Below are 19,496 nucleotides of genomic sequence, written 5' to 3' on the forward strand. Positions count from 1 at the left end.
CTTGTTGCAGATGTTTGAAGGGGGCCTTGAGGCTCTCCAGGGACCATGTGGGGGAATGAGAGGAGGCTGCCCCTCCTATAGGTCCTGTGGCTCAGAACAGCTGTCTTGGAGCAGAGGAGTGGCAGGTTGGTGATAGGGTAATGACAGCCCAGGGTGGGGTGGCTTTAATGACAGCCCAGGGTGGGTGGCTTTACCAAGGGATGGGGCTTTTGATGCATCTGTGACTCTCCCAGTGGTTGGGAAAATAACCAGCCCATCAAGCCTGTTCAGGGAAAGGCCAAACAAGATGAGATGATTCCATTAAATCATCCCTGGGTTTCTCCAAGTTGACTGGTGTGACAGTAGGTGTGCCCAGCCTCGGGGAAGGAAGAGGAAAGTGAGTCAGTGCTGTGCATGCCTAGATGGCCTAGGAGCTAACATAATGACTTTGCTCCTCAGTACCTCTGTCTTCCCACCAACATGGTTGGAGACACCTACGGTCACACAGAGCCTCTACATGGGAACCAAACATCTTGTTAAATTTCCTGTTAGGCTTTCTTGGGGCTTCCTAAAAGTTGGTGATCTTGAGTCCTGGATGGGCAGCTAGTGCAGGACTGATGACACCCTCTCACACAGCCCTGGGATGCTTAGGTACAACCTCTGCTTGCTTTTTGGGATGTAGTCTTTACCCAACTTTCTGGGTTTTTTTCCCAAGTCCTTTAGAATCCCTACTTGGTAGTACTGCACTCTTGACAGAGGCCAGAGCTTGCCTTGAGCCACAGCTGTCCAGCAGAAGTAGCAGAAGTAGTCCGTGGACCTGGGCAGCCACACCAGTCCCACCAGCAAGGCCACACATGTATGACTTAGCCATGATCATGCAATGCCTAGAGAGCAGAGTCCCTTTATTAGGCGGGAGAGTTGAATGAAGACAATGAGGGAGGGGGTCTGTGACAGCCACTGTAGGAACTGGCAAGGCCTGGAGTCTACCTGGCACAGTGGGAGGCACCGGACCTGCAGGTAGAGCACAGCCTCTGGGCTGGCTGCGAACTGCTACAGCCAGGACAGCTAGGGGCTCCAACATCACTAGAGTGGAGTGGGGAAAGACGCTCTGAGAACCCAAGTTCTCTGCAAACCTGGGATAGATACCCATTTGACATGAGGGTTAAAGTGATCAGACTGAGAAGCGAGGAATGGTGCTGTCCCTTCAGCACCATGTATGTGTTTCATAAAATCCAAGGGATGCCACAGGGTGAGGTCCTGGCACTCTCCTGTGGGGTTGACAGAGGTGAAGGGGCCAGCAGCAGGTGCCAGTGTGGGCAGCCAAGGGTAGGGCAGTGGAAGCACATGGTGTCTGGAGGCAGGAAAGGGCGGGCAGCAGAGGCTCCTGAGGAGGAACCAGGCTGCAGAACCGTTTACTAGGCACTGGAAAGCTGCCTGGGAAGTGTTCTTAGAGGGCTGTCCCTGAGGTTCTGGAGGAGGCATGTGCACCCTCCAAGAAGAGGCCAGAGAGCATGCTCCCACTGCTGTTGCCACCAAGCTGTCTCTGATGCCTCAGGTCTGTTACCTGGGTCGGTCAGCTTGGGGGTTAAAGAGGACCGCAGACAAGGTTCTGCTTCGCTGGGTCCTCTGTCCTACCATCCTGCTGGTGACAGGAGAGCAGTCTGGCTTTAAGATGTAGCAAATAGAGATGGCCAGGCCAATGGAGGGACAAACTGTGGGATCAGTTGTCACTTGGCCAGCTATCTCTCAGGCAGGCCACACTGTGGTCTGCAGCTCACAGACAGGAGGCTGGCTTGAAAACAAACATTAACCCTTTCGCAGAACAGTGGCTTCATGCCCCAGCCTCCACCACAGCCTGCAGACTGGGAGCATATCACAGAAGTCTTCAGTTCTATCCCAGATGGGTAACTCTGGATGGCTTGACTCTTTCATCATCGGATGCCCCTGTTTGGTGGTAAGATACGAGTCTGAACACTGACAGTTGCAGGTTTTCTTTAAACCTTAGCTGGTGTTGGTGCATGTAATCTGCATTTGTAAGGCAGAGGCAGGAAGACCCTGAACTCAAGGCCCACCTGGTCTACACAGCAGGTTCTGGGGCAGCCACAGCTACACAGTGAGACCATGTTTCAAAATAGAATCCCCCTGCCCCAAATCCACCACAACCACCCGAACCTACACCTTAAGTTCCTCAAAGGATAATGGACCCAGGTACATTCTTATTTTTTCCTGTATCATATGATGGGAAATTTTCAAAGGGCAGCATGTATTCTATCAGCTAGCTCTTAGACCATGGGTGGGGAGAAGGGACTGGCAGAAGTTACTTCTGTCTCTGAGGTCCCTAAGGTGTAGGCTGGGATCCATGCTAGGCAAGTGTCCTACAGGCTATACCCCAACCCAAAGCCACCATCTTTTTGTTTTGAGACACGGTCTCATTCTGTACCTCAGGCTGGCTTCAAAGCACAGATTACACACACAAGCCATGATACCCAGCCACAGCCATTTCTGATAAATTCTTTCTCTTGGGGCTGCTGCTGGTTCTGGATGAAGGTGCGGCCTATTGGCAAGCCCAGTGAGCTGACCTCTAGCTCCCGTGTGATTGGACCCACTAAGAACAGAGTCTGGGGCCATGCACATGTGTGGAGGGACTTCCACTCTGACCCTAAGTGACCCCTGACCCTTAGTGACCTTTCAGTGTTGTTGTCTGGTGTTACGGGAAGAGCTCCTCACAGATCCTGCTTGTGTCTTCGGGTGCTGTCACTGTGTAGCCCACAGTTCTGGGGTCTGTGAAGATCTCATGGTCATTACCACCCTGTAGAGAAGGACAACAGAAGCAGAAGGCTACGGCTCTGTCCTGGTCCATGGCTGCTGCAACTCTAACAGTCCTAGCTTAGTGACATTCCTTCAGTTAACCTTCCCATGGTTTCCAAGAAAAGGATGACATTTTAGTTGCTATGAGCAAGTTGTCTAACCTTCTTGTGAACTGCAATCGAGCTCAGAAAAGGTAATTATGCTCACGAAAGTCATCAGGCCGCCTTTGTGAAGATCTGTCTAAGGCTTATTTTTCTAGTGAAAAGCACAGTAAATGACAGTATCCCCTAGCTATCAATTTGTCTTTGTGCTCACATTTCTTCTGCAAGTCACAGGAGTGTTGGTGGGTAGGCAGCCTGGAGTGGGGCTGCTTACACCGTGACAGTGAACATGGCTGCTCAGTCTGCCCACGGCCACTGGCCACATAGGACAACTGAGCACTTGAATTGTGGCCAGTAAGAGAGGGGGACGGAATTGAATTATTCAATTGTGTGGTCTATGTGTTTATAGGCAGAGGTTGACTGGGTGTCTTTCTCAGTTGGTCTCCATCTTATTGAAACAGGGTCTTTCAATGAACCAGCTAGATTAGCTGGCCAGGGAGTCCTAGGATCTACTTGTCTCTGTCTCCCCGGTGCCGGGATTATAAACACCACTATGCCAGGCTTTCTACATGGGTGCTGGGGATCTGAAAAGGTTGAGATTGTGTGGCAACTATGTGACCATAAACCATCTCCCCAGCTTTGAGCTTATTCTATCAGCAGCAGCAGCAGCAGCAGCAGCAGCATCATTATCAGCAGCAGCAGCAGCACCATCATCATCTTGACCAAGTTAGGCTGGCCTCAAATTTAAGTCCTCTGCTTCAGCCTCTCTAGGGCTGGGATTACAGACACAGGTCTCTGTCATGTGACTTTAATGAAACTGAAATGGCCCAGTGACAGTATCAGAGCAGACAGGAAGAAAGAAGGCAGGGTAGGGACTACAAAGTAGGCAGCAGTCTGAGTGAGCCCAGCAGCAGGCTGTCTTTTTTGGTTTTTGTTTTGATTTTTTGAGACAGGATCTTTCTGTATAGCCCTGGCTGGCCTGGCACTCACTGTGTGGATCAAGCTGGCCTTAAACAGAGATCTACCTGCCTCTGCCTCCCAAGTGCTGGGACTGAGAGTATGAACCACCGCCCAGCCACAGGCTGCCTTCTCCTGCTGTGGTCTCCTTGCTGAGCAGAGCAGTGTTTTGGCCTGGTCCAGGCCTGCTTGTTTATTTGCCTTCTGTTGCCCAAGACAATGTCCGGAGGCTGCTTCCTATGTTTTCTAAGGGGGTTTGCCATGTCAGCTCACAGATAAACAACCAAGCACAATGAACCACAGGCTCGCATTCACAAAGGCATTACTTACAGTGACTGAGAGAATAGAATTTAAAGTCTGCCAATGGACGGATTAGTAAACTGCGTACCCATACAGTGCAGGATTACCTAGCCTTAAGAAAGGAAATTCTTATTGTTGTAAGGATGAATCTGGAGGATGTCACACTAAGTAATGTAATCCACTGTCACCAGGACCCTGCTGGAGGCTGACCTTGGACAGGGCTCATCTTGACAGGGTGAGCAGCCGTCACAGGGACCAGAGCTCCATGGCTGGAGCATTTATGATGGATGGCCTCCTGGGTTCAGAGTGGCTGCCATGCCTGAACCAGGATCCTACAACAGGGTGACAGGGGCAGTGCAAGGAGACGTGACAAAGACAACCAGAGACCCAAGCCCAAGCCCAGGCAGAGAGTAGCTGGTACTCAAGTCCATCTTATGCCTTGGCTGGTGGTAGTAAGGAAGTACTTGTGTAGGGAGAGCTTCACAGTGTTGCCAAAGCAGCTACACTGGACCCTTCTCTGGCACTGGCCTTTCCTTCGGGGCCCCGCTTATTCGCTAGCTCAGACCTCATCTATGCTGACTTGGCTTTCTGCAAGCTCTCCCTGTCAGTCTGCAGCACTCTCTGGTGACACTCTAGGCAGATGCTCACTTCAGTTGTCCCCAACCAACAGTGTGCATCAGACTCAGGTAATTCCCCATTTCCCATGTTTGTGACCCTGGTGTGCGATTTACTATGAACGCAGGAGGGAGGGTAGAGCAGGATCATAAAGCAACAGTGGTGCAGGTACTTAATTCAAAAGGCACTGACAATCATCTGCAGCCTTGCTCCCACTGGACCCACTCAAAGCTCTGAGGGGAGGGAGGCTAGAAGGGCCATCAGGTAGGGTGTAAGATGGCACAAAACAGCACAGAAGACCTTCCCACTTACTGGCATAGTCTTGTCTCCGAAGAAATAAATGGTCTTAAAACCATCCTGTTCCAGGTGTCTCAGGCAATACCGCTTGTCCCATCCTTCAGGAAAGACATCGAAGCTGATTTGGCCACCTGCAGGATGGGGAGGAGGCACGGCTAAGCAGGGCTAGGGGTACAGCTCAATGGTAGAGGGCTTGCCTAGCATGCCTGGGGCTCTTGAGCCCCAGCCCCAGCACAGCCTCAGGGGAAAGGAGGGAGACTAACACCTTTTGAAAAACAGTGCAGCTTGCTTTTCTTCTTTATATTCTTGTTCACCACTTACTGCTACTTTCTGGACAGGTCTGTGCGGCTTTTCCCAGCATTATTCCACCTGGGTCTAAAAGCAACCAACTCTCTTGATGCTTTCCCAAGGAAGAGGCTTATGTAAAATCTTGTAATGGCTTCCCTTAACCCAGCGGGCCTGTCTAGCACTTTAATACCCTGAGTCAGGCACAGTAGTTCATACCTGACATCACAGCATTCACAAAGCTGAAACAGGAGGATTATGATGAGTTCAAGGTCAGTCTGGACTTCATGTGAATCCCAGGCAAGCCTGGGCTACACAGTGAAAACCATTTTTTTTTTTTTTTTTTTTTTGGTTTTTCGAGACAGGGTTTCTCTGTATAGCCCGAGCTGTCCTGGAACTTACTCTGTCGACCAGGCTGGCCTCGAACTCAGAAATCCACCTGCCTCTGCCTCCCAAGTGCTGGGATTAAAGGTGTGCGCCACCACCGCCCAGCCCAGTGAAAACCTTTTTAAAAAAACAAAACAAACAAAAAAAGCAAAACCTAACTAAACCAAACCACTATTGGTGGAAAATGTCAAACGCAGGCTGAATGAGCCCATCCTGTAGGCAGCAGGTCTGTCATATGCAAGCAAGATAATTTATATATAGGTAGTTAAGTTTTTTCTCCCTTCCCTTCCCTTCCCTTCCCTTCCCTTCCCTTCCCTTCCCTTCCTTCCCCCCTCCTCTCATTCATTCATGTGCATGCGTGGTTTGTCTGCATGTATGTCTGTGTACCAATGGATGTCTGGTGCCGAGGAAGCTTCGTCAGTGGAAACCCTGGGACTGGAGTTACAGATGGTTGTGGGCTATCATGTTGACCCTGGGAATTGAATATAGGTCCTCTGGAAGAGCAGCCAGTACTCTTAACTGCTGAGCAAGCTCTTTAGCTGCTGTGTGGGTATGTTTCATAGCAAAACCCAAACCCCAAAAAACCAAACCAAAAACAAACAAACAAACAAACACCAAACAAACAAAACCCAAACCCAACCAACCAACCAAAAAACCCCAAACAGACAAAAACCCTAAAAAAACAAAACAAAACAAAACAAAACACCCTCAAAGCTATCAGAAAAACATTCGCTCATAGTTCGGGAATAATTGAAAATCTCCCTGGTTGTGTATGACACATGGTTCCTTTGTAAGAACAGCTTCCTGCAGCGTGCACTCTCATGTTAAAGCTAGCAAAGCCAGGGGGCTTCAAGGCAAGGCTGATAGTATTACCAGGAGAAAGGAACATGTTTGAAGCTTTTAGCTGGTAAGGATACATGAGACGGCTCAGTGAGTAAGGGTGACTACTGCCAAGTCTGACGACCTGAACTCAATCCCCTGGGACCCACATGATGGAAGGAGAGAACTGACTCCTCAGAGCTGTCCTCTGACCTCCACACATGTGCTGTGGCCTGTGTGCTCCCCACAACAAACCAGACATAGAATCATAAAACTTAACAGGCATATGCTATCATGTGATAAGGCAAAGCCAGGCTTCAGACACAACTCTGACCAGAGTCAGTGCTGGCTCAGGGGAAGTCAACACAGGCTGTGAGCCTGGACAGCTGTCTGTTCCTTTCTGAGTCTGATTCTTCTCTTTCAAAGCCACCCACTAACTTCTATGGTTCCTTGATGGTAGCACTGCAGGATTTCAAGACACCTTAGTCTCCATCTGAGAGGCTCTGTCCCTCTCCTCTGGAGTTCAGCCAGGCTTCTCTTCCACTACAAGTGTGAAGCTTTACTGATCACACCAAGACACAGCTTTTCTGTGCAGGAGAGAAGAGCAGAGGGCTGCAGATGTAAAACCAGACCTAACAGCATAGAAAGCACTTCCAGTTTAGGGATGCCCTGCTGTGGCTGCTTGTCTGCAGTCCACAGGCTGCTTGTATAACTGTGGCAGTAGAGTAGAAAGTAAAAGAATCTACATTAAGACTAACAAACTGGGCCGGGCAGTGGTGGTACACACCTTTAATCCCAGCACTTGGGAGGCAGAGGCAGGCAGATTTCTGAGTTCGAGGCCAGCCTGGTCGACAGAGTAAGTTCCAGGACAGCCCGGGCTATACAGAGAAACCCTGTCTCGAAAAACCAAAAAAAAAAAAAAAAAGACTAGCAAACTGGGGCTGAGAGATGGCTCAGGGGTTAAAAGCACTGGCTGCTCCTGTAGAGGATCAGGACTCAGGCCATCACCCACACAGTGGTTACAGTGGTTCCGGGGCATCCCACAACCTCTTCTGGCCCCCTTGGGCACTGGACATGCACATAGTCCTCACACATACATGTAGGCAAAACACTTATAGAATAAATAAAATTTTAAAAAAGATTAACAAGTGAAAGAAGCCAGTTTGCAGAGGAAGCCTATAATCTCTTCCTTATTCTGGCATGAAAAAAAAAATCACCATGTGAACAAAGCCCGCCTAATACAAAAGAGGGAGGGGCTATAAGAGACCATGCCCCGCCTGGCTGGGTGCATGTGGGACTCCCCAGCTTACCAGCCACTTCCAGTCTGGGGTGCTCTTCCCTTTCTTAGTAGCATGTCTACTTTTTCTCCACATCTAACTCTGCGCGCACGGTTTCCCCACCTCCTGGTGGCTTCTGGGATTTTCACCTAACCTGTATTGTTTTTCTCTTAAACTAATAAAATTGTTCATGATTCCTTCTCAGTCTTTTTCTACTGTCTTTTATTAGTGAGACTAAGAACCCCATAAGAGAACCTTAGTTTCCCTAGTAGTAACCATGCTACCCACCGTAACCCTGAGCATCTCAGCAGCCCTGACACTCTAGGAGCACAGGGACCAGAGCCTGCTGGGGTATGCACCATACCTATGGAGAATGTGAGGCCTTTCCCTGCAAATTCCTTCCTCAGGTCTGCTACGAATTTTTGTCGTATATGTTCTTTCTGAGAGAAACAAAAAGACAGCAATTGTCCACTGCATCACTGAGCAGAAGCACTTTAAAGACTGGCCATGGGCTGTATGGTTTCTCAAGAGTTGGCCACGTTCCCCACATACATCTGAGAACTTACTTTATCCAGTTCATAGAATTCAATTCGTTCTTCTTGGGTGCAGCTTCTTCCAATGGGGGACACATTCAACATGCCATTTCGGAATTCGATGAAAGTTCCCCTGGGGAGGAGAATGGGACAAGGGGTGCCCCCAAATACAAAAACACCTTACTTGCTTGGGCAGCATTACATTCTAGACAGCATGAGTATGTGACCCCGCTTTCTCATGGGCTATGCATCATGGAAGCTTTGAGCCCTACAGTACTGTAGACTTAAAATGTGGCTCAGCTAATTGAGCTGGACGGAGACTTATGGGAAGGAAATGGAATTACCACTCAGATTTGTGTGTGTGTGTATAGATATATATGCATATAAATATGTGTGAACGTACACTGGAAGCCGGAGGTCCACCGTGGGTGTCTTCATGGGTTGTTCTTTATTTTTAAGACAAGGTCTCTCATTGAATCTGGACCTTACCTATTCAGCTACAGGGCCTGATCAGCAGGCCCCAGAGATCTACCTGTTTTCTCCTCCTCAGCACAGGCTACCAGCAGGCACTACCGGATCCAGCTGTTTTGAGGGTGTTAGGGACCAAACTCAGGTCCTCAGTCTTGAACAGAAAACATTTTATTGACTGCACTATCTCCTCAGCTCTGGTAGAATAGAAATGACCCCACAGACTCATGTGTTTGAATGCTTAGTCACCAGGGAGTAGCATTATTGGAGATACGGCCTTGTTGGAGGAAGTGTGTCATAGGTGGTGGGCTTGGAGGTTTCTGCAGCTCAAGCCAGGCCCAGTATCACCATCTCTTCCTGCTGCCTGTGGACCCAGATGTAGAACTCTCAGCTACTTCTCCAGCACCAAGATGGTAATGGAACAAACCTCTGAACTATAAGGCAGCCCCAATCACTGTTTTCCTTTATAAGAGTTGCTGCAGCCACGATGTCTCTTCTTAGCAATAGAAATCCAAACTAAGACAACAGCTCCATTTCTTTTTTGAGCAACACAAATGGAGATGTAGTAAGGAAATAAAAGAAAGAACTCCCAAGAGTGGGGGGGACCACAGGGGAGGAATACCCTACACCCTACTTTTTAGACAAGGTCTTATGTAACCCAGGCTGTCCTTGAACTTGCCATGGAGCTAATGATGGATGGTCCTCCTTCTTCTACCTCCCAAGTGTTGGGGTTACAGCTTGAGGCACCATGTCTCACTAGTCATAATGTTTTACATGGACTATTTGCTAAAACGATGTTTTGTATATTCTGGGTAAACAGGGCGTGTTACTAAGATAATCACTGCACATGCCTCACAGTTCCTCCCACACCTGCTCAGGAGCATGACAGTAACAAAGGGCTGGGAAGGAGCCCAGCTCAGGGCACTTGCTCCCTAGAGTCTCACGTCTGCTTCCGGGGCATCTGGTTTGCTAGTGAGCCTTAAATAGACTGATGTCATGAAGAGAAGACACTGATAGGTTCTGAGATTATGGTCCATGGAGCCTCACTAATGACTCAGGAAACCTGATTTATTCAGAGGCAGTCTGCTCATTCAGGCCTGCTGTGATCACAGAAAATAAACCAGACCAACAGTGTTTCAGTTATTCCAGGGAAGATGGCTAGATACTTAAAAAAAAAAATGTCTTTAGTTTTAGACTTAAAATAATTAAAAAAATATATATTTTGTGAGGAGCAGGTAGGATAGGCATGTATGTAGGTCAGAGGACATTTGTCCTGGGGTGTCCTGTTCTGCCACTCTCTGCTTATGCCCCTCGAGGCAAGGTCTTCTCACGATCATGGCTAGATAGAGGGCCTGCAAGTTCCAGTGGTCCTGTCTCTGTCCTCCACAGTGCCTAGACTGTAGGTGTACATGTGACCAAAGCTAACTTCTTATTTGAGATCTGGGGATTTGAACTTAGCTCTCCATGCTTGAGCAGCAAGCACTCTTCCTCACTGAGCCAACCCTTCACCCTTATAACATGGACTGTTTTCAAGCACTGCAGACCAAACACATTTGGTTTGTATGAAAAGCTTTAGTCTGAAAGCTTTAGACTTTCAGACTGTAAACTTCTGACGCTTTTTAAAACTTGTGTGTGTATGTATTTTTTATGCATGTGTGTGTAATGTATGTGTGTGTGTGTGTACGTATGTTGTGCATGTAATGTATATGTGTGTGTACACTTGACAGCTTTCACTGCCACTCTCCACCTAGGAGCTCCACGGTCTAGAAGAGCCTCTTTGTTAAGAGTGAACCCACCTTTTCTTAGGGAGTTTAATTTTTGCAATGTAGCTCAGACAGTAGTTGATCAGGTCCTGGATCACATCCTCCCCCAGATGACCCTGGATATTCTAGGCGAACAAAGCATGAGTTATTTGACATAACAGGAAGTACTTTACAGTGGCTTCATGGCACATGCAGCTATCCTGCTAACACTGCAGAAGCTGCAGGCTGACCCAGCAGGGACACGGCATACCCTGCTGTCCTTCCACCTCCTTCTCTCTCCTGCTGGTGAGAAGCATCAGGTACCACAGCGCCTCAGTCAGAGGCTGCTTCTGCTTCAGCACTCAGGGATCTGGGGTCCCTCTCTTTCACATGCTCCTCGGAAGGGCCAGAGAGCTCACTGCGCGGCTCTTAGTATTACGTACAGCTTCTCTTTCACAGCCCCTGGGTGAGTGGCCTGCCCTAGCTTTGGCTATTTTAAGAGAAACACTGGACTCGAGCAGCTTTAAAAGGCCATTAGAAAGATGCAGTCACTGTCCGAAACAAGCAACAGCTGCATAGACAAAATTCAAACTTAACAAAGAACACAGTGTGACAACTCCCTCCCTCCAGCCCTGAGCTCCCAGCATGTGCCTAGAGGCAATCAATGCTTATCTCACACAATGTGGTCCTCTATGCTCCCTTTCACTTTATTGTTTATAAATGTGGACTCTCACTAAGCTGCCCAGGCTGGTTTTGAACTCACTTTCTAGCCCAGGTACCTAGGATGACTGGCTGTCCCAGCAGTGTTGGCTTACTTATGACATATTAGTAGTGATCCAGAATGGGCTGCATACTTAAAAACTTACCTGTTTACACAATAGCTTCCCATCTTTGTACGCTACCAAGCCATTCTCTGGAAACACATAATCGTATTTCTCAACCACTACAACCAAAACAAGATAAAACTGAGGGTGTGTTGAACAGAAACCTGCCTTTCTCTTCCTTCCTCAACACCCACCACCAAAGACCCGGCTAAGCACCTGTGGGCCGTGCCAGCCCTTCTCGTCATGAGGCTGGAGACTGCAGCAGCAGCCTTGACTGTGAGCCTGAGGGATGACAGATGAGCTGCAGATGGACCCTGCCTCCAGCCTGTAAAGTAAGATGCTGGCCCATCCTGCTTCCAACTGCCGTGAACCAGCACCAGGAAACAAGTGGAAAGGGCAGTAGTGCACTCAGCTCTCAGGCTTTCCAGATCACAACTGCCAGGCTCGATTTTTTAAAAAAAAATATTTATATATTATGGCCAGGCTATGGTGGGGCATACCTTTAATCCCAGCACTTAAGAGAGGCAAAGGCAGATGAATCTCTGAGTTGGAGGCCAGCCTTGGGTACACAGAGAAACAAACAAAAAACAAGCACATTTACATATTATTTTGTGTGTACGTGTGCATTTGGCACCTACACACCATGGTGTGGGGTGAGGGTAGGTCAGAAGACAACTTGTGGGGGCTGGTTCTTTCCTTCTATATTGGTTCCGAGTACTGAACTTGTGTTGTTAATTGCCTTTACCTACTGAGTAATCTCCTAAACCCCAAAATAATTTTTTTATAAAAAATAAAAATTTGCCGGGCGTTGGTGGCGCACACCTTTAATCCCAGCACTTGGGAGGCAGAGGCAGGCGGATTTCTGAGTTCGAGGCCAGCCTGGTCTACAGAGTGAGTTCCAGGACAGCCAGGGCTACACAGAGAAACCCTGTCTCGAAAAACCAAAAAAAAAAAAATTTAAAAAGCTGTTTTAAAAGAGGATTCTTAAACTCATTTAGACTTGAAAACAAAAGATCTGCCTGGTACAGCTTTTCAAGTGCTGGGTTTAAAGGCATGTGCTACAGTGCCTGCTTGTTTGTTTCTGAGACAGGCCCTTGTGAAGCTCATGCTGGCCTTGAACTCATTATGTAGTCCAGCATGACCTCAAGCTCACAGCAAGTCCCCAGGGCTAAGATTACAGGTATGTCCACTACACCCAATGAAGCTGATGCAAGGTGAGTTCTCAACTGGCTTCTAGTATATGAGTATTTTAACTCTTGTTATATCTTCTCTGAAACACAGCCCTGCTACAGTCATATAAAACCTCTCAGAGCACGTTGTTAAGTTCACTGGAGACAGGAATGGCAAACACTTCTGTGACAGGATTTCTTGGGCTGAATACGCCTCTTAATGTTGCTGTTAGTGTTTCTAAAGAGAGTACCTTCGAGGAAGATGAAGTGGCATGAGTCCTGCAGATGAGTCCAGTCACACTTCCCAGTGATCTGATCTGACCACAGACTTGCACTTTCAGTTAAGACATGCTGAGTTCCCAACCATGGCAATGTGATCCCCAGGACACAGCTGGCAATGTCTGGGGACAGCTTGAGTTGTTAAACTGGCTGAGTGTGTGCATGCACTCTACTGGCACCTAGTGGAGAGGCCAGAGACGGCTCTAGGCCTGCTACAATGAACTATCCTGCCCAATATGTTCTTGGTACTAACCTGACTCTAGAACAACAGTGAGGTTCTTGTCTGTCTTAAACTCATGTCAGTTTTTTAAGAAAAAAGAAAAAGTATTCTATGTGTGAAAGTGGTTATGTATGTATGTACACCTTATGGGACTGGAATTATAGATAGTTGTGAGCTGCCATGTGGGTCCTCCATAAGAGCAGCCAGTGCTGTGATCTGCTAAGCCTTGGCTGTTTTGCTTTCTGAAGACAGGGTTTCACTCTGTACTCCCATCTGACCTCAAATCCGAGATTCCCTTGTCTCGGTTCACAGAGAGCATTCCACACTACAACAGCTAGTGAAGAACTCTCTTCACCAATGTCTCTGCTCACTGCTTCTCACAGGCTAGCTACCCTAGAAGTCCTGGGAAAAAAGAGACAAATAACGGTCTGCAACAAAGACTTAAGTTTAGTCTTTAAGACAGTGCTCTACAAGCAGGGTTGGGCACCAGAATTTTGGGGGGGATACTTGCTAAATATGATATCCAGGTCTTAGAGACCCACTGTTTCACCATCTCCAGGAAAGAAGCCAGAAGACTCTCCAGCTGGGTGTGGTGGCTGATGCCTGTCACTCCAGCACCCAGGAAGTGGAGACAGTAGAGAAGTTTGAGCCCAGCCTGGGCTACGTACTGAGACCATATCACAAAGGCTCTCTAGCGTGCCAGTCCTGTGTGTGGAGACTGGTGCTACGGGAACCTAGTGCCTCTCATGACTAAGGAACCCTGGAATACACTGGGTCAGAGCAACAGGGACAAAGTACTGAGGTCAGAGGTATCTCCTAATCTGAGTGGGGGGAAAGCCAGGAGGTAGGGCCTGGGCTGAAGAGACAGAGAAGTGACAAGCAAGTACGGAGGGAGAAGAGGTCTGCAAGCACAGACACAGGCATGCACACCCTGCAGGGTGAGTCAATCTGTGCAACTGAGGGAAGGGTCTGTCACAGAACTTACTTATACGACCAAAGTAAAGGCCAAATAAGGGCAAAAAAATGTTTTCCCAGAGAAGGCAGAAAGTGTGCTCCACGGGTGATGGTGGCTTGTTATTTCAGGGACGCCTGGCGGCAGTTTCTTTAGTATTAATAGTGGGCAGAGTGTAGGGAGCACTTACCATCGTTTCCCAGTTGCTCTTGCAGTTTCTCAAAATCTGACCCACCTACCACTCCAATTTTGGTCTTCTGCCTCAATTTTTGTAGAAAGCCATCCATTTCTTTTGTAATTTTCTAGATCAGGAAGGAAAACAGGGTGATTTTGAGTCACATAATCAAATGAAAACTGCAAACCAATTCAGCTTACACAAGCCCAGCAGTATTACTAGGCCTGTAGAAAAATTTAAATATTTAGGTATTATTTGGGGCTATTAACTTTTTTTCCTCCCCTCCCCTTCTTTTGTGTTGGTTTTGAGTTTGGGTTGTGTTATACTGCCTAGGCTAACCTTGAACTTCCGGGTCAAGAATGCCCCCATCCTGGCCTACAAAGAGCTAGTACTGCAGGTGTAGCAGTACCACGCTCATTTGTTCTAGGCACCTATCAATCTGTTATTCCTTTATTCTCAAATGAGCAGATAATGTATGGCAATGGGGTTATTCTCTGTCCTGGTTAATGACTTGCTTTTTTATTCTATGCTGTAGTAATCTTTTTATGATACTACATAGGTCTAGCTTACTCTTTTAAAGGACAACTTTTTTTTTTTAAGATTTATTTATTTTATTTATGAGTACACTGTAGCTATCTTCAGACACACCAGAAGAGGGCATCAAATCTCATTATGGATGGTTGTGAGCCACCATGTGGTTGCTGGGATTTGAACTCAGGACCTCTGGAAGAGCAGCCAGTGCTTTTAACCACAGCACCGTCTCTCCAGCCCCCCCCCCCAATCTTTTGTTCTTTAAAGGTGTTTTGCATTATATGTATATGACTCAATATTCGGACGTGGAGATAGTGTCACAAGCTTGTAATTCCTGCACTTGGGAAATAGGGGCAGGTCAAGGTCCGCTTAGATTTCCTAAAAGTGTCTTTTAACAGACAGACAAACAAACAAATAGGAGTCTGTGCTGGCTAGATTTATGTCAACCATAGACACAAACCATAGTCTGTCATCTGAGAGGAAGAAACCTCGACTGAGAAAACGCCTCCATAAGATCGGGCTGTGGGCCAGTCTGTAGAGCATTTTCTTAATTAGTGACTGACAGGAGAGGGCCCAGCTCTTTGTGGGTGGTGCCATCCCTGGGCTGGTGAAGAGGTTGTGAAAATACTTTTGATGCCCATGCTTACCAGCTGATTTCAAAAGTCAAACAGACAAATAACCAATCCTTGTGATGAGAACTCTAAAATAACAAAATAACCTGAAAGACGGAATTGAGGTGAAAGAAAAAGAATTATGGAAAGTATTTGGAAGGCGGTGATAACTGTGGATTCCAGGAGGCGTCAAACAGGCCAGTGTGCCATTAAACCAATAACCATAAGTATTACTGGAGCAGAGTACTGTCCATGTAAGTGTTTCTGGTAGCTTCTGTCCCAGAGAAGTTAAGTAGCTATGACAGAGACTATGTGGCTTCCACACTTCAACATACTGACTCTCTGGTCTTGGGTATAGCTTAGTAGGAGAGTGCACTCTCTGGTCTGGGGTATAGCTCAGTAGGAAGAGTGTTTACCCAGCTTGTTCGAGGTGATGGGCTCGATCTCCACAACCAACAAATAAACGTGTGTGTGTCTGCCTTGTACAGAAGAGCATGCCAACTCTATGATACAGTAATGAGTACTAGTGCGATAATGACACTGATCATAAGGATGGCGTCCTTGACCTTCATGCTGAGATACAAAGGGGTGAAGTAGCTCAATGACCCTGGTTTAAAGTCACTCAGCAAGAGGAAACTTGAAGTGACAGGGACTCTGCTCACTATTTTGTCAATGGTCTCTCTGTGAGATTGTTTAGGATGCCAGAGTTGGAAAATGATTCATGAAGCTTTCTGTTCTCTTTTGTTCTAAAGCTTATCTCAAGTTTTACTGTTTAGGGAAGAAAGCACCCAGGAACACAGACTTCTATAAAAACAAGGAAATTTGCAAACCTCTGAGTCCATGCTAATCACACGGAACCCACAGAAGTCATATCCTGTTACAACAGCCACCACAAAAGATAACTTGTTCTTCCTCTTCCAGATTGTACAGTGATTAATGATGTTTGACCATGCACATAGATGGAAGCAGGGAAGGCTGATGATACATAGATCTGTTGCTAGAATATTTTAATTGCAGTATGCAACATATAGGAAACTTCTCTTCTAAATTAGTTTTCTTTTATTGTTACAATTGCTTGTGATCACTGCACGCATATTGTTCCAAATGTTGAAAGCACATTCTGGATCACCTGGCTCCTTTGCTATCTTACACTTCATGACACAGAAGCACTTTCCCAGTAGCTTATCTAGTACCTGGAGTGGCTCCACCCTGGCACAGGAAAAGGAAATGACAATCAGGACAGTTAAGGTGTGATGAAGCTCAGGATCTTGAACCACAGCAGCTGAGAGAGGCGGAGGCGTAGGGCTTTACTAGTTTCATTTCAATTTCCTTATGTTAGAATAGTAGTAGCTGGGCAGCAGATGCCTTTACTCCCAGTACTCGAGGCAGAGGGGCAGAGGGGCAGAGGGGCAGAGGGGCAGAGGGGCAGAGGGGCAGAGGGGCAGAGGGGCAGAGGCAGGTGGATCTCCATGAGTTCCCAGCCTGGTCTACAGAGATAATTCAAGGACAGGCAAGGCTATACCAAGAAACCCTGCCTTGAAAAACCAAAAACCAAGCAAGCAACCAACCAAAACAAACCACTATGGCTCCAGGGCCAACTGAATAGCAGTTTCTATAATAATTTTATTTTTAGTATGTATATGCATGTACATGTGCCATAATGTACAAGGGGAGATCAGAAGACAGCCTGTTGGAGCTGGTTCTCTCTTTCCATCATGTGGACTCCAGGAATTGAACTCAGGTCCTAAGGCTTAGGGGTAACCTCATCTCAGTGGTCTCTGTAATCAAGTTTTATAAGAATATAGTCACTCTTTATATATTGTCTATGGCGGCTTTTGCACTAATATTGAGTAGTTACTATAGGCCGCATGTTCTGCAAAGACAAAGTACTTAATATATGACCCTTTACAAAAAATGAATTCTGATTCCCAGCTCTAGACTACTATTGGCTTTTGTTTTGAGACAAGTTCCAAAGGTTTGCCTCAAACTCTCTCTATAGCCCAGGCTGGCCCTGAACTCTCAAATCCCCTTGCAGGGATTAAAACCCTATGCCACCTGCCCATGTAACTACTGGCTTGACTCATAAGTGTGTGTTGGGCGATGAAGTCCAGAAAGGACTCTGGAGAACTTGTGGTGGAATGTCGTAGATCCAACTCTGGCTCCAAAAGGGAGGGTGGGGTAGACGAGAGGGAGGGCTGTGCTTTAACTACACCTAATGTAGTTAAAGCTTTCTGAAAATCAGTGTAAGAGATATGTATGTATACAGTGTCTTCTCCTACAAGACATGACTTATTAAGAACAAAAACAAAGAACAAAAAACTTAGTTCCAGGTAGGGGAAACTGTGGACCAGAGAGAGCCAAGACCCCACAACAACACAGGCTCCTGAAACTGCTTTTGGTCGCCTACCCTAACTAAATGGTAAGTCCATATTGCTGGAGACACAACACACTTTGGTTGCAAGACACAGAGACATCAGGCCAGAACGGATGTGTTTTGCTTTCATAGTACTGGAAGGTGCTATGCAAGGCACTTCGGAAGAAAAGTCATTTGTGGATTTCCCAGCCATGGATCCTACATGACAGCACTGACTTGCCAGGCAATGTGTGCTTGTGCCATGGTGGAATGACTGGTTTAGGGGTAGCAAAATCACTTCCTGATCGGATATAAGGCCTATTCCACAGGAAGGAATTAATGCCTTGGTCACAAGCCTATCACTCAGGGGCTCGAAGGCACTATGGGGAAATCTACTATCATTGTTTTGTTGAATGGAAATCTTGCCAAATTGCCTTCTAAATATGTATGTTTCTATCCATAGACTAACGCTGCTCTCAACTCTGGTAAGAAAACTTTCTCTTTTTAGTAGGCAGTGGCTAATGCATACCTGGTCAAAGTGCTAAGAATAAATGCCCTGTATCAACCCTGCCACAGCTCAGGGGGCAGAAAGAATGGAAGAGATCAAGTCAGTTAACATTCCAGCATGGGTGATATGTTGCCTATTACTTGATGGATAGCTGTGTGTGTGTGTGTGTGTGTTGTGTGTGTGTAGCACTAACTGGACTTAGTGAGGTATTAAAATAAAAATTTAAAAAGGCCACGAAAATGGAAGAGGGATGTGTGGGTAGGTGCTCTCCATAGGGAGCACAGGAAGAGGGATGTGTGGGTAGGTGCTCTCCATAAGGAGCATAGGAAGGTTGGGAATGAATACGATCGGATTCACTGTACACATGTAATTGCAAAGGAATAAAAAAAGATAGACTGACATATCTAGGGTTACACACACTTAACACGGAGTTCTGGAACACAGTCCACAAAATCTAAAAGGGGTGGGGCAGAGGTGTCGACACACAAGCTACTTAAGCCCAGTCTCAAGTTTGAATGATTTCTGCTCAATCATGAATTTGTGCATAGGAGGCAGAGAGAATGCCATCACCAGGACGAACTTACACAAACTTCTCTGGGCATAACAACAAGATCCATTAGCGGAAGAAAGTCCCACTGGATCCTTGATGCTCTCAGCAAACAGACTATTACTCCCTGGGTCCCCATTACTGCACGGGCTGGTGGAAGCAGCTCACTTTTGAGGTCTGACCTGGCCAAGGCACTGTCACGAATTTCTGTGATCCTCACCAAAATACCCCACGCAACAGGCAATGCCCCATTTAAAGTGGTTTCAAGGGCTCCGAGAAAGAGATTTGCTCAAGGTCAGACAGCTGAAAACCTGCGTGACAGTCAAAGGTGACAGAGCTGGGAGGTGAAACAGCAGGTCAGAGGGCCGAAGCTGGAGTTCAATCCAGGTCACCGGTCCCGAGGGCCCTAGAAGAAATTCAGACCCGAACTTTCTGACTTTGACTACGTTTCCTACTCGGAAGGCTTTTTTGGCCCCTCTTCCTGCGCACCCCTCTCAGGACCCCGCTCAGGACCCGCGTCTCCTAGTTCCCGGACAGTCGTTACCACGGTCAAGGGCAGCAAGGGCTCTGATCCACCACCGCGAGCCATCCGGGCGCAGCCTACCTGCCGCGGGGCAGTCAAGGTCCCATCCATGTCGAAGAGACAGAGCGTGGCCATTTCTACAGCCAGAAAACTTGTTGGCATCCGGAACTCTACCCGGAACTCCACCCGGAACTTCCGGGTCTGCTCCGAGCCCCAGAGCCCTAAGGCACGATGGG

The 19,496-nt window shown here is 47.3% G+C and overlaps 1 protein-coding gene across 1 annotated transcript; it reads right to left on the minus strand.

Moving 5' to 3' along the window:
* Positions 1-852: 852 nt before the first annotated feature.
* On the minus strand, positions 853-19,435 carry Pmm2 (phosphomannomutase 2). The gene is made up of 9 exons (XM_028778352.1): positions 19,342-19,435; positions 14,203-14,314; positions 11,435-11,511; positions 10,623-10,714; positions 8,392-8,491; positions 8,190-8,265; positions 5,073-5,188; positions 2,665-2,788; positions 853-1,923 (listed from the first exon to the last, which is right to left on the minus strand). The coding sequence occupies exons 1-8, from the start codon at positions 19,420-19,422 to the stop codon at positions 2,687-2,689; spliced, it is 756 nt and encodes a 251-aa protein (XP_028634185.1). The 5' UTR covers positions 19,423-19,435; the 3' UTR covers positions 853-1,923; positions 2,665-2,686.
* Between the last annotated feature and the right edge of the window lie 61 nt (positions 19,436-19,496).

This window comes from Grammomys surdaster, unplaced genomic scaffold, assembly GCF_004785775.1.
Source record: "Grammomys surdaster isolate TR1022 unplaced genomic scaffold, NIH_TR_1.0 334, whole genome shotgun sequence".
Taxonomy (NCBI): Eukaryota; Metazoa; Chordata; class Mammalia; order Rodentia; family Muridae; genus Grammomys; species Grammomys surdaster.

Excerpts from the sequence above, each read along its gene's own strand:
- Pmm2 (XM_028778352.1), bottom strand. The coding sequence starts at position 19,422 with ATGCCAACAAGTTTTCTGGCTGTAGAAATGGCCACGCTCTGTCTCTTC. Across the intron at positions 8,266-8,391 it reads AATTCTATGAACTGGATAAA|AAAGAACATATACGACAAAA; the intron begins GTAAGTTCTCAG and ends TGTTTCTCTCAG. Across the intron at positions 2,789-5,072 it reads TCGGAGACAAGACTATGCCA|GGTGGTAATGACCATGAGAT; the intron begins GTAAGTGGGAAG and ends CCTTCTCTACAG.